The 19,784-nt window shown below is 29.6% G+C and overlaps 1 protein-coding gene across 13 annotated transcripts in view; it reads left to right on the forward strand.

Annotated features, from left to right (window-relative positions):
• LOC113510608 (small conductance calcium-activated potassium channel protein) overlaps nt 1–19,784 on the forward strand; it is a 266,010-nt gene that overhangs the window by 236,745 nt on the left and 9,481 nt on the right. For 7 of the 13 annotated variants that reach the window (XM_052896244.1, XM_052896243.1, XM_052896247.1 and 4 more), the window contains 8 exons: nt 3,018–3,223; nt 9,846–9,975; nt 10,374–10,469; nt 11,437–11,610; nt 12,747–12,770; nt 14,386–14,528; nt 16,685–16,789; nt 18,849–18,984. In XM_052896244.1, coding sequence (XP_052752204.1) covers nt 3,018–3,223; nt 9,846–9,975; nt 10,374–10,469; nt 11,437–11,610; nt 12,747–12,770; nt 14,386–14,528; nt 16,685–16,789; nt 18,849–18,984 — 1,014 coding nt within the window. Of the gene's footprint in view, nt 1–3,017; nt 3,224–9,845; nt 9,976–10,373; nt 10,470–11,436; nt 11,611–12,746; nt 12,771–14,385; nt 14,529–16,684; nt 16,790–18,245; nt 18,382–18,848; nt 18,985–19,784 lie in introns of all 13 variants that reach the window. The other 6 variants (XM_052896249.1, XM_052896252.1, XM_052896248.1 and 3 more) reach the window with 3 other exon arrangements.

Raw genomic sequence — 19,784 nt, forward strand, 5'->3', positions numbered from 1 at the left:
AAATTAGCTTCTTATTATAATACATATATTTACATATTTATTTATATGTAAATTTAAAGAGCTTTTATACGTGATTTTGTGACCGTGATAAAATCGCTACCGGGAAGAAGTAGCCTATATCCTGCATTTTATATAATACATATATGCGCTAAGAGATAGCAAACAAAAAAGTCACTCTTGCGTTAATAATATTAGCAAGAATTCATGTTCGATATTAGTCATATCGAATATACAAGCTACAAGGATAAAAGAGCGATTCTTTCGAAACAATGTAAGGAGCACAATGTGAATGGGCTTTCTAGTATCGAATTTCGAAGCCGATACTTTATCAAAATGAGGTCATTACTGTTGGATCACTCGACTTTGCTGATTTTTATATAGAATATAAAGTTTTTGAGTTCCTATGATATTTATAATATTATAATTGTTTATTAGACGCATAGGTCTATATAAATTATGATTAAAAGTAATCTTTGTGGATTTAGGTCACTAACCATCGAATTTACTGTTTCTTTGCGAAGTATAATTTTATAATTTATAAATTAAAATTAAATTGATATTGGTTATAGTTTATATCCTATTAGTAATTCTAATAATAAAATAAACTTTATCATTTTGTGACTACCTATGATCTTTGTCATCTAGGCCAGGATATATCAATATAAAAAATAAAAAGTAAGTCATGTCCTTTGCTATCAACATATTTTACAACAGATGACAAACAATTTCACATTTATAATATTAAGTAGATACGGTTAACTTATAACTATGCTCAAGCTAATCCATTTGTTTACCACAATATTAGTTATGTCAATGACCCAAAGGCGAATGCCAGAAGTACTTCCACCCCTGTTTACGCAATCTTTTATTAACTGTGAATAAATAGTACTTTTTTATATAATTTATAGATGAATGACGACCACGCTTGTGTAGCAGTTTATCACACTGCCACACAATATTTAAATTTACAAATGTGTTCATAGTAAAAGCTCTGGTTAGTTTAGAATTTGATGTAATATATTTAGCAGTAATAATTAGTTTATTTATTAGTATAAAGAGTTTAAAGGCGATGGCCTAGTTTACTTTTTAATCTAACTTTATCGTCGTAATATCGAATCTGCAGTCATCAAAAACAATAAAATCTATTATGCGATTAAGTAACAAATATCGAAATATATAAATATTATTATGTAAACAAATATATTTAAAAACTAACAAATATTACCTTTATAATATTAATAATAGAATCGTAAATAGATCATTGTGAATGTGCATTTAGTAGTTTAAGAGAACTGTATATACCTTTTTAGTTGAAATTGTTTGGACAATTGATTTGATTGAGACAGTTACACGACCCGTATTTTGTTTACCTAGTGATGAACTGGTGGTTTTGACAGACAAAATAAATTTATCCATTGTATTCCTTTTGAAAACCATGACAGGTCTATTACGATATCCCACAAAGTGAAATAATGTCTCGTAATGGCTACGCAAATTACAGAATCCTTACAAATATTAATGTGAAAGGAAATTTTTTGTTACCTCTTGGCGTCATATTTGCACAGCATCGTTATGACATGGTATAAATTTATATAGCACGTAGTGTAATAACTCTCTCTCTCTCTCTCCCTTTTTTCTTTTAGCCTCTACCCAAAGTATTTAAAAAATTGCTTTAGCAATAAGACAACATTTTGTACTTTGTATAGTATGTAAGAATAATAAAGCAATTGTTAGTAATGCGGAATACCAGTCCCATTGCTAGCAATACTTGTATACTCTGTCAGGTCAACTTCCATGTGTCTTCCTTAGAAACCATCGTGCTGAATTCCAGGTGTATTCATTACGATGGACTAACTGACCTGCCTTTTCTTTTTCACTAATTATCACTTACTGGTGCCCTGTCAGCGTATACTGTTAACGCAGCTTATTAAATTAGCAAAATCTGTTTAAATAAAAAAAAATAGCAAGACGAGAAATATCAGAAATTAAGTAGGTGTATCAATGCAAAATATATAAAGGAAAAGAATTGCAGAACATCCAATAGAAACAAACAAAATAGGGATAAAACTAAAAGTGTTTAAAAATCCACTCGTTGATAACTCTTTGTTCTCAATTTGAATTTCATATAAAATTAACTCTGTATGTTTTATGCAGTGACTGGCACTAAAACTAACCGAGTTAAAAGAATAAAAGATTACTATGTTCAAAGTTGTATATATATGTATATCCTTACATTTACCAACTCGTGATGGCAAATCCATAATTGCAAGTAATTAATATTCTCAATACTAAATACTTGTATTTAGTGATGATGAACTAGGTTAGTGTAGTTATTATTTTATTTAATTACATATATATAATTATAATACATGATTATATCAATGTTATTATAACAGCTCATAACAATTTCTATTCAGTACAGTTTATTAAATTGCTCTCGTCAAAGTTCTGTTCTGTTCTGTTGATCCCTAAAGCGTAATTAAAAAGCAACAGAAATATTGAAGGAAAATGCTAGATGTGCTCTACCTGAGAACGTTAACTCTTTACAAAAGAGTAGTGAGACTGGACAGGTAATGTTAATAATAAACGCAATATGTTATTATTGAAGTAAGAGTATATTATGTCCATTTGTTTCTATTAAGATGAGTATAATATGTATACAAACTGAAATTAAAATTATTAGTGTATAATATTTAGAGAAGAGTATTCTACTAATTTAAATATTTTTAGAATATTTCTTTGGGAAGAATGTTTAGTTTCTCTAAATAAAAGTGATATATTGTACCATAATGTTTTTGATTTCATTACATGTAGGTATATTTCTCATATGATACTCGTAGATCTATATACTACGATCTAAATATAATTGAACATTTCTTCAAGTCTCAATAAAGGCAATATGTTCAGCACAATATATGGGACACGGAGATGGATAGCGTTGATACAGCAGCATTCCGTTCAGACCCGAGGACCAAGTCGTAAAAAGGGAACTAACGTGACATTTATGTGTATTCCAGCTGCGCAAGCCGGTGTCGACCCTGTCGATTCCCGGCGCGATGAAGGCGTACTCCGGGGGTGGGAGGGACGCTGCTACCGAGGAAGCGGGCGTCGCGCTCGTTGGAGTGCACAGCGAGTACCCACGCTTTGGAGAAGAGAGGGCGCTCGGCGGTGGCACGTACAAAGGTGGAGGGGCAGCTAAGCACAAACCTAATATAGGATATAGGTAAGTACCTATAAGAAGTATTTATCGCATATACGTGGAATGCGTATTATAAGTCACATATGTGTCTGGAAAGAAAAGTCTCTATCATTAATATAATTTACGGTGTAACGAAATGAATATAACAAAATTTAGTAATAGTATTCATGAAGCTGAATAACTTTCCCTGAGAAATATAGGCTGAAATATGTAAATAACTTTTGAATTTATTTATCAACTTAAGTGGTGATGTAACTACGCACTGTGTACAGAAAGTGTACTTTCTTTTTTAATTTATCCTTCATAGTATATATATAAATATAATAGACAAAACTTAGTAATTAAGGTTATGTTAAAACGAAACAAAATGTTACAACAATTACAGTATGTTTTTTTTATAATGTTAAATCTATTGGTTGTAGGTAGAATAAAACCAATCAAAGTATTAGTATTAAATTATTCTATCTTTAGAATATTTGCAATTTACTTTAAGAGAATCTAAAAAATTTAAATTTTACGTTTATGTATATTCACAGCTCACACTAAATATTAACTAAATGCAATTGTGTTCAAAATAAACCTCGGAAAACATATCGCAACAACAAAAGTTTGCACAATTCATGCCACGTTCCTAACATAAAGGCGGACTTTTCGCTCTAAAAGCATCATTTTCTGGTTGCAAACAATCACAATGGGACGTGGCTATTTTATATGAAGCGCAAATTGGTTCAAACATCCATAAGCCGATTATAGTTTTATGTTTAATCTCTTCTGCCAAAAAGTACATAACGTATGTACAACTAATTAATTTTATGTATGACTATGAGAGTCGTATTAGCTACCCAAATGTCATTTTCAGAATAAATATTTTATTTCCTAAACTTAAAAAAAAACAATGTTGTCTTTACTATGCAAAGTAAGTACAATATATTGAATAAAAAAATATCTAACTGCTATAAAAAATAGAATCAAATATTAAATTGAGAAGTTTCAAGGTAAACAACGTACGTAGTGTGTTAGTAGTGTGTAACAAAAATATACTGAAGTCCTTATCAGTATTAATTTATAAAATTGTCCTTATAATTTTTGTACATTAATATCTTAATTTAAACTTCGAGATTACGATTATTATTTGAATAATATCAATTCTAAATTTCATATCGAAAAATAATGGGCATATTTTTATAACTTTATTGAAAAATTGTTTAAGTACTTATTAATAGAATAACCTACGTATTTATTTGAATGATTAGAAAGAAATAAAGAACATCTATTTTTCAACAAGGGACACTGAAATAAGTTTTATAAAATAAACATAATTTGAACAAAAGGTGGATGTTTCGGTTTAATACTTTATTGTACACATTAGTTATAAAAATATGACAGAGGTAAACAAAAGTACAAAGGCGAGCTTAACTCTGATAGAGTTTTCTTCCAGCAAACCCAAAGTGGAAAGGAGCATCAATGTCAGCGGATACAGCAGTGTACAATTTTTAAATAGCCAAAATTAAATTAATTAGATTATATTATATAGTACAAATACACACATACATATACATAAATATATACCTACATCTATGCATAAACCTACATATACATACACATATACACACAATATACCTACACATATAGATAAATAAATATATGTTCATAGAGATAGAAGATGCTCTTTAAGTCTACTCTTAAAAATATTTAGGGATTGACTCTCACGGATAGATATGGGAAGAGAATTCCACAATCTAGCAGCATGGACGGTAAAAGATCCACTATAGCGCGTAGATGAGTGTGAAGGGAGTTTGAGGATAAGAGATTTCGTCGAACGGGAGGACACGTCATGGGGAACTAGAAAATCAAAACGTTCACGAAGATAGGAGGGAAAAGTAGGGTTATATAGAACGGAATATAAAAACGACATTATATGAAAGTCTCGACGCCTTCGAATTGGCAGCCAATTCAATTTTGTTCTATAAGCGGAGACATGATCATATTTACGCAGACCATATATGAAACGTATACACAAATTCTGTAATCTCTCTAATTTGTTTAAAAGCTCTTCAGTTGCATCAAGGTAGGATATGTCGGCATAATCAAGAAGAGATAACAGTAGAGCTTGTGCCAAAGTAAGCCTTGTCTTAAATGGTAAGAATTTTTGCAATCGTTTAAAAGAATGAAATGAAAAACATAGCTTTTAAATAAAATGAAAAACATAGGTTTACTTTTATATATTTAATTATGAAATATTAGCTTTTACGTGATATTTCATACACGTGACCGCAATAATTTTGTTACCAGGATAGAAAAATTGTCTATATCCTTCTCCTTCTCCTATAGTACGTGTATACAAAGATGTGTTATAAAAAATAGACAACAAAGCAAGAAACAAACTCATGTTTATATGTATAATATTCGTAAAGATTTTAGTATTTAAAATAAGAACACATCGTAATTTATTGCGATATAGTTAATTGTTTTTATTGATAGTCCAACCGCCGCTTTCATTACCCCCGTGGGTTATATAAAACTAATATACTATGTAATAAAGCTGAGACCAATCCTTAGCCAAAAGTCGATGAGTGTATTCCTTCGAGATCAGAATTCATAAATGCCATCTCATCCAACACAATTTTCCTATTATATTAGAGATTATGTATATTATTAGAATCGTCTAGACATCAATATATGAGATTGTGTACTTATAGCTGTTTTAATTATAGTAAAGGCTGGGCATAATATCTTATTTAAAAAATAAACTGAATCGTCTTACAAACTCTTATTTATTTGTGTATTTTGTTATTTCTCCAATAATGTCTGCATTGTTAGTTAACTTCCAAAAACAATTTAAAAAATTTTTGAATAAATTATATATTTAAGATCTCATGTAGCGGTGAATCGATTTTTTTTGATGTAATTGTATTCCAATAATTTTATTCGTTTTATAATCAGAATTCATAAATGCCATCTCATCCAACACAATTTTCCTATTATATTACTTAGAGATTATGTATATTATTAGAATCGTCTAGACATCAATATATGAGATTGTGTACTTATAGCTGTTTTAATTATAGTAAAGGCTGGGCATAATATCTTATTTCAAAAATTAACTAAATCGTCTTACAAACTCTATTTGTGTTTCTCCAATAATATCTGCATTGTCAGTTAACTTCCAAAAACAATTTCAAATATTTTTGAATAAATTATATATTTAAGATCTCATATAGCGGTGAATCTGCCATATTTTTTTTGTATTAATGTAATTGTTATAATTATTATTTTATAAAAATTTTCAATAATCAATAATTTTATTAACAGTTTTATAATAAAGCAAATGAAAATAATAGTCAATAAATTACACATTTACATTAATTTTAGGGTCTACTATATAATACTATATAAGGTTATACGCTTGCTGATTTACGGTTTTCTAAAATTATTCAAAACTGATAAGATTTAATATTTAAATTACCGTCTATTTATACTTAGTGTACAATCATTTTAAACAGCATGGCATAAGTTTTTTAGCTATTTAAATTAACTGTTGAATATCCAAGTGTTGCTTGCAATCATTCAACAGCTTGCAAAGACGTGGTACAGTGGAGTTGGCACCAGGAACAGTCCTACGGAACGGCACGGACATTAGACTAAATCTATAATCTATGGCTGAGAACCAATAAACAACTATATAAGATAACGTAACCGCAATTAAATAACTACAAATGGTGAAAAAGCCAAATAAATGATAAATAGGTTTTCATATTGTGACTATAATTTAGACACTAGAACTAAAGCTCTTGATCGCAAACTATATAAAACATAGATACTTCACTTGACAAGCGCTAAAACCCGAAACAACATCAGTTCGAGCCTTGAAGTTTCACCATAGATGTGATAATCAAAGCAATTTTAGCAGAAAACAGAAATATTAGTATGACATATTTGTTCATTTTCTTGACATCGACTGGTTACGTACGATTCAGCCTATATAAAACATAAACCATATTAGGTTTTGCAGCAGAATATTATTGAATCCCGTCATATACATTATAAAATGTATATGACTGGCAATGTAAAAGAGAAGAAACATAATAACTTATACGCTAGAGCGAGATAGATAAGTATCACATTTATACATAATATGAGCTCGAAGCTGACATCGCTCGAAGCATATATTTATATATATATTTATATTACTTAATTATAATTAGCAAAAATTTTTGCAATCTCTCAAATCAATCAAATCTCTCAAGTATTTTTCTAACTTCATTACCATATAAATTCAGCTCTGTCACCTTGCACACATTTACATTATATGCACACAAGTGCAATTATTTTCTAGTCTTTTTGTGATTGTATTGCCTGTCTGTCAGTATGTGAGAATACTATTATGAGAATACTATATATACTGCTGAATGTAGGCCTCTCCCAAAGCACGCCATTGAGTATAATCTCTTTGCTGTCAGTTATTACCCGCAACCCTACGCAAGTCGTCGCTCCACCTAATCTAACCTAACCACCAGTCGTCTAACACTACGCTTGCTGATTTACGGTTTTCATTGACGTGTTTGCTCTAACGGTTATTAGTTCTACGACAGATGTGACTAGTCTATTTCTACGTCAATTTGCAAATTCATTGAGCTATGTTGGTAAATTTGATTATTTGGTCAATTATTACATTTCGGGTTAGATCCCTCAAAGAAACTTTAAGCATAGCTCTTTCTAACGCTCGCTGAGCGACTTTTAATTAGTGACCTACTCTGATAGCTCGTCAGTGCCCACATTTTGGCATTGTATCACAGGTAGGATGCATTGATTATAAACTTTTGTTTTTAGACTATAGTAGAGACAATGAGAAGACCTGACGGTGTTTTCGAAAGTCTACCCAATATATTTACATAATTGCTATACAGCAAAATATTAATGTCTACTCCATCACAAAATGTAATTTAGTCAATTCTTACTACAAAAGAATAAAATGTTCATGTTCATGTAATATCACAAACAAGCCCGAAAGGTTTTAGTGGTACTAAAATTTCTTGTTTTTTATATATATTTGCATGATGATTAAATAAATAAATAAATATTTATGCCTATTACAATAACGTTATTTTTAATATTAGAAGTGTAGCAAGTGCAATTTAATCACGATAAAACGCAAATTAAAAAAAATTTTAATACCAAATTCTTTACAAATACGATTCTATATACGAGTACAATTATTACATTCTGAAATAAATATGTAACTTTGTATTGCATTGTAATATTTTTTGTTTATAAAAAAAAATATGTAAATTTAATAAACAAATAATACTTCAAGTTTATAGACAAACAAACATGTTATGCTAACCCCATATAATGAGACAAAGCATAAAAGATTTAAATGATAATATGTTAGTTTAATAGCTACGTGGGCATATAATTCGTATTCGATAAATCAATAGTTCAAAATAAACTTCTTAATAAAAATGTTTACTAAGGAATTCTTCCTGATATCATTAGATACTTGTAGGTAATATCAGAAATGTCAGTATAAATGAGGCTAGAATTTCTAAACAATGCATGTGGAATTTGTTTTTGTGAAAGAAGAATTGCAAAGGCTTATAGCATTTACCAGAAATATGGTATATAAAGAATGCGTAATTTATAAATTTTAAGGGGAATTAATAAACTTGTTTTAATAATCTGATAAATTTTTAAGCAACTCCCAAACGTTAAGATTCTCCGTTTTTATTTGTAGCTGATCTTGTCGTAATATAGTATTATTTTGTATCGAATGAAGCTGTTTTGTTTATGTAGCAAAAATGGAATAAAAATTGCTTATTGCGAAGAAAAATTTAATTGCAAATTTAAAACTACAACTATGCAAAACTGCGTTGTGAAATCAAATATTTTCTATTTATTATATTTTATTAAATATTCTCGTCATATGCCTTCATAATCTCATTTGATATTTTTTCACAAACAAATGTACTCATTATTATTCTATTTTATTGATGATTTATTGGTTCAATCAATTCCACTGTCTTAAAAATTTCATCCATCTACGACTAAAACCAAGCTTTGAAACCTTTTAATAATGACTGGCTGTTTTAATACAGCCTTGGACGAACGTAAATAACTTGCAACAGGGTCGCATCGATTTTGTTCGTTTTTAGAATGATACGTATAGTTAAGTGCATTTCACTTCAATATCAGTTTAAATATTTTTTATATTCAGTGTGGAATTCACTTTCTGCTTTGATTTAGTAAAGAAAAAAAAACACTAGGCTTGAATTGAGTTTAATTTTCATCACAAGATTGTATTGTAATAATACGGGTATTTTTTTTTTCAATGGATAAAAACATCCAAAAAATATAATTTATGCCAGGTCGAATTCCAATAAGGAAATTATTAATAATTTCCTTATTAACTCGGCCCATTTCATTAATAATCTTCATGCGTCTGGAACTGACACTGCATGTTTCCATCTTTTGTGACTGAATTAATTAATAGCCTTATTACAAGTAATAACGTGAAACTACACGAGAGTTATCTATCTAAGGAATGCATTTTTCCACGGTCTTGTTATCTTAATTATTATTTGTTTAATGATTAATAAAATTTGTAAAAATCATTAATATTTCATGATGTTCTTCTGTTTGTTTTCAGACTAGGTAGAAGAAAGGCGTTATTTGAAAAAAGAAAACGAATAAGTGACTACGCCTTAGTAATGGGAATGTTTGGTATAATAATAATGGTTATAGAAAACGAACTTTCAAGTGCTGGTGTTTATACTAAGGTAAAAAAAGACTGTCCAAATACTGCATATACAAAATTGTAAACGTAATTGTAAAATATTTGTTTGTTATTTTTAACCTAGTACAAAAGAAGGAGTGGATGAGAATCGAATTAATTCGAATTAAGAAATTGGTTTTTTTGATATTAATTAACTCAGAACTCTCCGTCTTTTATTATTTTTTTCCTTGAAAGGATATGCTTTTGTATTGGTCCTATAGATATTTCATCAAAATCGATTCAGTAGTTTGGTTTTTAAATCAAAGTAACTGATTTTGCCATGTAATTTATTCTATTAAGAATAAAAATAATGTTTATTCAAATAAATTTATTATAAGCATTTTTAACAATAAAATTTCTATAATTTTACCGCATTTGTAATATTTTTTTTTTATGTTTTAGGCATCCATATATTCGCAAGCGTTAAAGACGCTTATATCAATGTCGACTGTGATTTTACTTGGCCTAATCGTCGCTTATCACGCTTTAGAAGTACAGGTAAATAAAGTTTTAATATCACTGTAGTATATATTCTATTAATAAAATAAACGAAAAAGTTTCTAACGATCACTGGGTAGATAGATGGATTTTTCTTACTCTTTCACGCAAAAACTACTAAACGGATTTGAATGAAATTTGGTATACGGGTAGGTTATATTCTGACTTAACACGTGAATTACTATATTTATTTATGCTGTCGAAAGGAAAAGTATTAATAATGAATGAATATAATCTATTAAATCAGGGAGTTAGGTGTGTATACGCTGGAGTTTATGACCAGATGCCTAAAGCTATTATATCGAAAGACGGATGTTTTGACTTCTAATTTTTGTAAAGGATATGATCATCTCGTTATGAGTTGAATTTTGCATGTCTGTATCTTATTGATACTGTACCATTCAATTTTCTTAGTCAAATATTTTTTTTATTATTTCTTGGATAAAACGAGTACAAAAAGTATCTTTTACATCGCGTGATTAACCTGCCTACATTCGAAGTAATTAATACTATATTTTTTTATTTCATGAAAGTAGTAAATTTGCATAGACTTACACAAGACGGAATATAAAATATTTTATGTTAAAAATATTGAAATCAGCATTGATTAAAATTCAATTAAAATAAAATAATTTCCTTTTTTATACCATGAAAGTGGCAAACTAGCATACAGTCCGGCTGATAGTAAACGATCATTGTAACATATAGACGCCTGTAACACTTGAGACACGTGTGCGTTGCCGGCCCTGAAGAAACTTTAATACACTCTTTGAAGAGTCCCATACTGTAGTCTGGGAAGAATCTCGACAGGGAGCTCATTCCACAACTTGTGCGTTCGTGGTAGAAAACTCACCTTAAACCTTTACGCGACAATTAATGTTTTAGCGTATGAGAATAAATTCCGTGTAAAAATACCCGTAATTAATAAAGAATGCATGTAAACATAAATATATTTTTTTAATTCCAGTTATTTATGATAGACAACTGCGCCGATGACTGGAGGATAGCAATGACATGGCAGCGGATAGCACAAATTGCTTTAGAACTCGCTATCTGTGCTGTCCACCCTATCCCTGGGCAGTATACCTTCACTTGGACCACAAAATTAGCCAACAAGGGTGGTGTTATAGGCGTAGAAGTTGTAAGTAAATTTTCAATACATTCAAACATAATTCGTGTTAATATGGATAATGTTGGGAGATACCGTTGCTTGTATAATTATAAGCTTTATATTATTTATAGTAGAATTCTTATTTAAGATATAAAAATTAACAACATTGGTAGTATTTTGATTTAACATACTAGTCTAAATCAAGATGTTTGCGGGTTCGAATCTCGCATTATATAAAAATTGTTATTTTGCATTCATATATATATTTATTTAGTGTCGATATGGGCATTTTCTGTTATTCATTGTAGGTACATATTTCTCAGAAATGCATTTAAATAAACATCTAGTTTATTAAGAGCTTTTATTATAGAAAAAGCTCTTTAGTTTGAGGCGAGATAATGCAGTACAAAATATCTGTTTTAATAATATTGTTGTAAATTATGTAGTAATATTTATAACGTTATATTTTTTTATTATAATTATAACATAAATAACTATTCAAGATAAAATAGCTTTTTAGATTAATATTTGAATTAATTTACACTGTTACAGTTTTATAGATACTTATAAAATAATAAAATATCAATTTCATAAGTACCTGTTTTCAAAGTTGATTATTAATTATAAATAATTAAAAATATAATTAAGGAAATCTTTAAAATATCGATCGCCAATTTAGTTAAATTACGTAGGCACTATTAAAATCGGTTCAATTCTACTTCTGCTTTTAATAGTCTCAATATTTTTTTTTTAATTATTTTACGTCGCGTCGTCTGTATTCTATTATAATATAATGAATGCGAAAGTTTGTAATGATGGATGGATGGATGTTTGTTACTCTTTCACGTGTAAACTACTGGACAGATTTGAATGAAATTTTGTACATGGGAAGGATATATCCTAATTTATCGGATAGAATACTTTATGTACTGGTTCATACAAACAGATCCACAGGATATAAAATAATTTGTTGAATTTTATCATTTTCATTTAATCTAATATCTTCATAATTAAAATTATATACTGTACATAATGTTTAGACAGTTATCTATGCACGAATATCGCTATCTTATTATCGTTTGCATCTCTTATATGCGTATGAAAATGTATTGGCATTATATTTCTTAATTTGCGAACTGATATTTATTTTTAAATTTTCTCCTTAGGCCACAATGTATAAGCAAATTCAGGTCTGTATTGAATAAGTTCAAGTGTTATAAGTTTTAAGTGATGTTAGAGTCCTTGTCTTGAGCATGCAATTGGAAGTGTGTTGAAATTAAATGTGTCTTGAATCTGTGTCGTATATGTATGTTCTATGTGGGTGATACATATTTTTAAAAGTAAATATATAAGAAATAAATGTAGTATTTCTCATACATCGCTAGCACAGACTCAGATAACGGCAGATGATGCAAGTAACTTATTGTATATGAAAATAAAGCTATTACTGAACAAAGTTTATACAAAAACAAAAATAATAAAAAACCAAGCATTTTTTAAAGATTACGTGTAATGTTGTTTTTGTCATTCTATCAATCTTATAAACGAGCTCTTTATCGAATTTCAGTTAGAATTTAAGTAAATTTTTTGAGTTCGCCTGAAATAAAATTGGTATGCAAAGCATCAGTAGCGACATTTGTTCTAAGGCTAACGCCCAGAGTATAAATTAAATGTAATGTTTATGAAAATAAAAAAATAACAGAATACTTAATCAATAATTTCTAAGTAACATAAATATAAAATAATCAAATATAATGTAATCACCAAGAACATAATTTAGCTACCACCTATGTGTTCATTTCCAAATATGACGTGCTAGTGAAAACGTTAAACTCTATTACACTTAACACATCACGTAGAGAAAACTACATTTCGAGTGACTGTAAACTGGAATGAAACAGTCGTTAATGCAGAGCACGTGTTACGCCAATCCTGGGAATAAGATTAGTGTAAGCACATGTGTGTTATTTATTTTTAAATTCGATTTTTAAATTGTACATGTCCTGTTGATCGTATGCGTTGACATGCGCCTGTTATATGTGATTAATGCTGAATCACAAAACATCATGCATAATTTTATGTTGAATATATTAAAAATGCAATTGTTAATCAATTTTATGCTATTATTGATTCTGTTAATAATTCTTCAATTATGCCACCAGATTTATAAAAAGAATAACATATATAACATAAAAACAAAATAAGTGGTGGTACAAGTATATCTATATGTCAGGTATATTATTATTATATTGACCTAATTAAAATATAGAAGAAACTATATTTTGAAAAATTTTCACGTTACGTATTATTTAAAAAATTTTAAAATTTTTGTATTAGTGTCTTGCTACTTCCAAATATTTAATATAAATTCAATGAAAATTTTTAAATAACTGATAATAGTACCTTCATTATTAATTGATTCCATTAATTGATAGAATGTTTGGAATTTTTATATATATTCTTTATTATACTCATACAAACAGCAATAATTACTATTAGAAATAATGTGAGCAAAATGAACTAATCTGTAATAGAGATCTTCTGGTCAACCCAAATGCTACTAGGCATAGGAAGCTGAGAAAAAAATTTAATCTAATTTGAACAAAATATATCACAATACAAAGTATTTTGCTGGCATCACTTGGAAGTAATAGATGACATCAAAATTTATAATATGATTAGTTTATTATTTGTGTGCCTTAAGGTCTCTTCATTGCACTCATTGGAAATTTGTTTTAAACACAACTAGTTGTGCAAGTATAATTGTTACATTTTATTAAACTAACCTTATTTTTCTAATTTCAGGTTCCCTACGATGTTACGCTATCTTTGCCGATGTTCTTTCGGCTTTATCTCATATGCAGGGTTATGCTACTCCACAGTAAACTGTTCACAGATGCTTCTTCGAGAAGTATAGGAGCTTTAAACAGAATTAATTTTAATACTAGGTAATGTATTTACTTTAAACAGTATATGACTTTAAATGGCAAAGCAAGCCGCTTTGTGGCCTTAATGTAATGCCATCAAAATATTATAATCATCAAATAATATATTATTTATTTATTTATTTTATTATTATTATATTATCAATTAATATTATTTTATCAATTTTTATTTCATATATATTAAATTTTTTTATTAGATCTTATTATACTGGTTATATAATATTTATTTTTAGTATATATATATATATATATATATATATATATATATATATATATATATATATATATATATATATATATATATATATATATTAAGTAATCTTTCAGTTATTTTTTTTTAGTAAAAAAGAATAGTAATAATTCAAAAGGTTATTTTATAGAACTGTATAGTTTTTAAAGTAGAGTGGTGCAATCAATAAATGAACAAATAAAAGACTGTCACATAGTCACTTTTAATTATTAGGTCCTTACATATGAAATTGGCGTTTTATACGGGAGGAATATAAAGTAAATATTTTTTTGTAAAATATATTTAAATAACAAAAGCATGCACCATTGTTATCTATGTACTTTTGCCATTTCATAGGTAGTTCATTGATCTCTTTACTAAAAAAACCATGGGGGGCGAGAATCAATAAACTCTTTGAAGGCGGTTTGGACTGCCACATCCGAGTTGAATTTTTTCCTTGTAAAAAGTTGTCCAAATTCCGAATAAAATAGTAACCTGTTGGAGCAAGGTCCGGGGAGTACGGTGGTTGTCGCAGACATTCCAATTGTAGATCATCTAACTTTGTGGTTGTTTGTTGTGCAGTGTATGGTCTTGTGTTGTCATGAAGCGACAGTGACCTAGTGCGATTGACAAATCTCGGTTGTTAAGCAGCTTGTTCTTCCTTATGGTTTGCAATTGCTGACAATAAATATCTGCCCTAATCATTTGGCCAGATTTTAGAAAGCTGTAATTCTTCATTTTTCACTTTGGTCTGCGGGTGTCCACGGGGTTGGTTCTGAAGGTCGAAATTTCCAGAACGAAAACGTTGAAAAGAAAAACGTACCGTGTTTTCTTTTGCGATACCAGCGCCGTTAATATCATTAATCCTTCGAGCTGTTTCTGCAGCACTAGTGCCACGGTAGAACTCGTACCCGTAAATATACCGATATTTCATGTTTTCCATTGTGCGGTAATAAGCGACGCCAAGAAAAAAATAATGAGGAAGAATAAGCTAAATAAATTTATAAATTTGAGTTTGGAATTCGTAACCAAAGAGGAGGTATTTCAGATCAAAGTGGTAAGTACGACAAAACGCAAATTTCATATGTAAGGACCTACTAGGGAAGGTAGATAAAGTTTTGTTTGAGAAATCAGTTCAGGGTACAATAGGACTGATATACCTGAAGAAGGTAAAAGCCCTTAAAATATTTAAAAAAAAATGTAAGGACCTAGTATTACTCCTCAGGTTTTGATTGTAACTACCGTCACTTTTTTGATAATATAATTTATAGTCGAAAATTGACGTATATTTATTAAAACATTCTGTTTTCTAAACAATCACTTGTTGTAAGTACGATTGAGATGTAATAGTATATTTCTTATATTTTTATTATATATATATACATATATCCAGCGACGTCCAGTTTTGCAGTCATCTGTAGGAAAAGGCTAAGGTAGCCTCCATACTGTTCTCAACTATGGGCAGAAGCGTCACAGTACCACCTCTTTCCGTTAGACTGCAAAGTCATCAGCACCTTACCGCCCGATTCGACTCACTGCCTAATTTCGCTACCGTATAACCCGCACCAAACAAAAGTTCCAATCCAACCAACTGGATGAGTTGCGGTCTTTCTGAACCGATACGACATCATAATCTTCACTGAAAATAGCATATTCCATTTTAAAATGTCGGTAGCACACCTACAACGCCTCTGGTGTAGTGTTGTGGGTGATCATAGGCGGCGGTAGTTACTTACCATCAGGTGAACCGCATGCTCGTTTGCCCCTAATGTTATAATAAAAATGCCAAGTGGGTAAAGAAAGACTACGTGTGGAAAAAAAAAAACAGTACACTTTCCTATATTATCTACTTATGCTATTTTTCATTAGTCCATTATTTTTATAATAATTATAATTAGAAACTAATTCACTGTTGTACATCTAATTACAGATTTGTCTTAAAAACGCTTATGACAATTTGCCCTGGCACCGTGTTACTTGTTTTTATGGTGTCTTTATGGATAATTGCGAGCTGGACTTTAAGACAATGTGAAAGGTTAGTACCTCTATACGACATATTTCAGTGGTATCAGAATTGTTTTGCGTGACAACTATAGCATTAATAGCAAGCTGATGATCATCATCTCGAAATCAAATGGAGCATTCTAATTTCGGCAAGTTTTTATTTTCATTTGACGAGGTCATCAATATAAGCTGCAATAATTTCAGTGTTTACTTCCACCAGTATTATTGCTTCCATTGTTTTATTTTGTCTATCATTATTATTACGCTTAATGTTTTCGACCAGTGTTTCAAAAACCATTCACCGGTGTACTGCCTAAGTGGGCATGCTGTCGCTTTATTGTACTGTGGCATTGTAAATAATATTTGTTTTGCTTTTTTAATTCACTATGTTTAGTTTTACTTTTATTATTTAAATTTAAAATTATTCAATGAGGATTTTACGTAGTGACGCTAGGTCTATTCATCACAAAAAAATACAAGAGTTTGACTTTGAATATTTTCGCAACTGTGGCTTTTGAAAATATTATAAACACCATATTAAATGTCGATATATTAGTTTATGTTAGACGTAGATTATTAAAATAAATGTGATGTCTACAAAGAGGACGCTTGTTGTGATACTGTAGTTTTTGGTTATATATAATATTTGCACATAATTTGACAGCAATAAGCTGTAAATATAAATTAATATCGTAAAAATTTTATTTAAAAAAAGAATTATCTTAGCACAATCTAAAAAAAAATACTATGTGATATTGCATCTTGAAATATTGCAAGCCCAGTATACACTAAAATGTAATATATATATACACATATACACAATAATATGCGCACAAAATGGCTCAGATCACTTAGAATTAGCTTACTACTCTGCGTCTAAATAAGGACTATGCACCAAATGTGGCACATTTCTTATTTTCATGCATCAAAACAAGTTACCTCTTCCCGTTAAGCAAATGTCTCTATAATCTTTCTCACTTCTATGTGTTTCTTTCTTCTATATTTCTGCGTGTCTATCTTTTAAATGTTTATTATCTGTGTTATCATTATCCGATTCACATAAGGTAAATCAGAATTAAAATCACGCATGGCTAAAAGTATAATAATTGTTTGATATTCGACCCTGATAAATGTTTAGAATGCACGTTGTATTTAAAAATATTTTATTGTTATTACGGCATTTATCTGTGTAGAAGAACAATGTTTGTCATTCAATAGGCATGTCAAAATATTTGAGATTACAAACTATATGTTTAGGTTTGTATAATATTATAGCTACGTTAGTAGATATCATTAAATTAATTTAAAATTATTGGATGTTGTGAGATTACTATTCACAATATTCACATTAACGCAACTGTTTTTAAATTGCAAATGTATCAAATTTTTAATCTATTGTATTATGCCTAACTATAAAATATAATTATGTTAATTATGGTAGAACAATCGGTTATCTTGTGGTTCTTGTCGGGCATTTTGGCTCTCAGGTTCCATGATGAAGACCATGCCAATTTGCTAAACTCAATGTGGCTGACAGCTATAACCTTCCTCTGTGTTGGCTACGGCGATATAGTCCCCAACACATACTGCGGCCGTGGCATTACCCTCACCTGCGGTATGGTGGTATGTATGACACACAGTAGGACTTTATTATGGGTGGAATTCATAAAGTTCATACATTCCTTTATATAGTTTCGGTCGTCCCCCTAGGCATAGCAAGACTTCGACTCGTGTTCGCGTTCGTAAACTTACTTTCTTTAGACTTGCGTTGTCTAGAGGAGACACTGCAATAGGTCAGTAAAGGTGAGCCATTTTATGTGTTGTAATTTCACAACAATTGAAGCAATTTCACAATTTTATTTAAATCAAAGTCAAACTCTTCAATGTTGGACACATCCTCGACTTTTATGTTATATCTTTATTTTATTATTTTAATTTCCTTAATTTCGACAACAAATTCTTACAATAAACATATAGGTACGTCATTTAATAGGTACGATTTGTGAAGCGGCATTAATTTTTCGTAGGGTTCTCTTCGGAAAGGTAGACAGGTTTATTAAGTAAATAGTTGAAATTTATTGCGAATTCAGGTTTCACGACGAAGAACACGCTAACCTACTGAATGCAATGTGGCTTATTGCAATTACGTTTCTCTCCGTCGGTTTTGGTGACATTGTGCCAAACACATATTGCGGCAGAGGTATTGCTGTTAGCACCGGCATTATGGTAAGTTTCTTACAAACAACTTTATGTTTGTGTTGACTGACACATGTTCAATAGATTTTTCATCATTTTTAAGGTAAAAACATACCAGTACTTTTGTAATGGAATGTTTTTGCGTATTTTTATATTAAATTAAATACAATAAAAAGTCAGTCAACACCCATTTCAATGTAACAGACAATTTACACACGACATTATAATGCTTTACACATATCTAAATATCTTGCGCTAAGCTCACTGAGTTTTGGTGTATTGAATGTTATAAATTATTAGTATGTATACATTAATGTGAAAATACTCTATCCAAGCAAATTAATCGATGTTCAAATATCTGTCAATGCAATAAGTGTTTTCTATGTACACATGTATCTAACAGTTCCACAACTTTGTAACTAACACTCAATGTACACACTAAATCTTCGATGTAGGACAATCAAAAATCTATTTATCGTTATCTAGTTATCCGTGTAGTAATTGCAGCCAATAATTTCTTTGGATAATTTCGATTACAGTTCGGTCTCCGATGATTTTTTATGTAAAGTTACGTCCATTTCCCTGTTAAAACCAGCTATTAGAAATTATATATTTTGTAGTATGGAATGCTTCATTTCTCCTTACTATTTCTAGTTCTTTCTTCACTTGAATATTTCACTGAATTGCACAATAAGTTTGTTTTTTTTTTAAAATGGCTCACTTTTCCTATAATTATTTTAATACAAAAGTGTACAATAAATTTATGCACCTAAATAGTACTTGTGTTAATGTTGAAATATATAAGTAAATAAAGTTATAGATGTTCTTAA

The sequence above is a fragment of the Galleria mellonella genome, unplaced genomic scaffold (assembly GCF_026898425.1).
Source record: "Galleria mellonella isolate WM207_F2 unplaced genomic scaffold, CSIRO_AGI_GalMel_v1 utg32, whole genome shotgun sequence".
Classification (NCBI taxonomy): domain Eukaryota; kingdom Metazoa; phylum Arthropoda; class Insecta; order Lepidoptera; family Pyralidae; genus Galleria; species Galleria mellonella.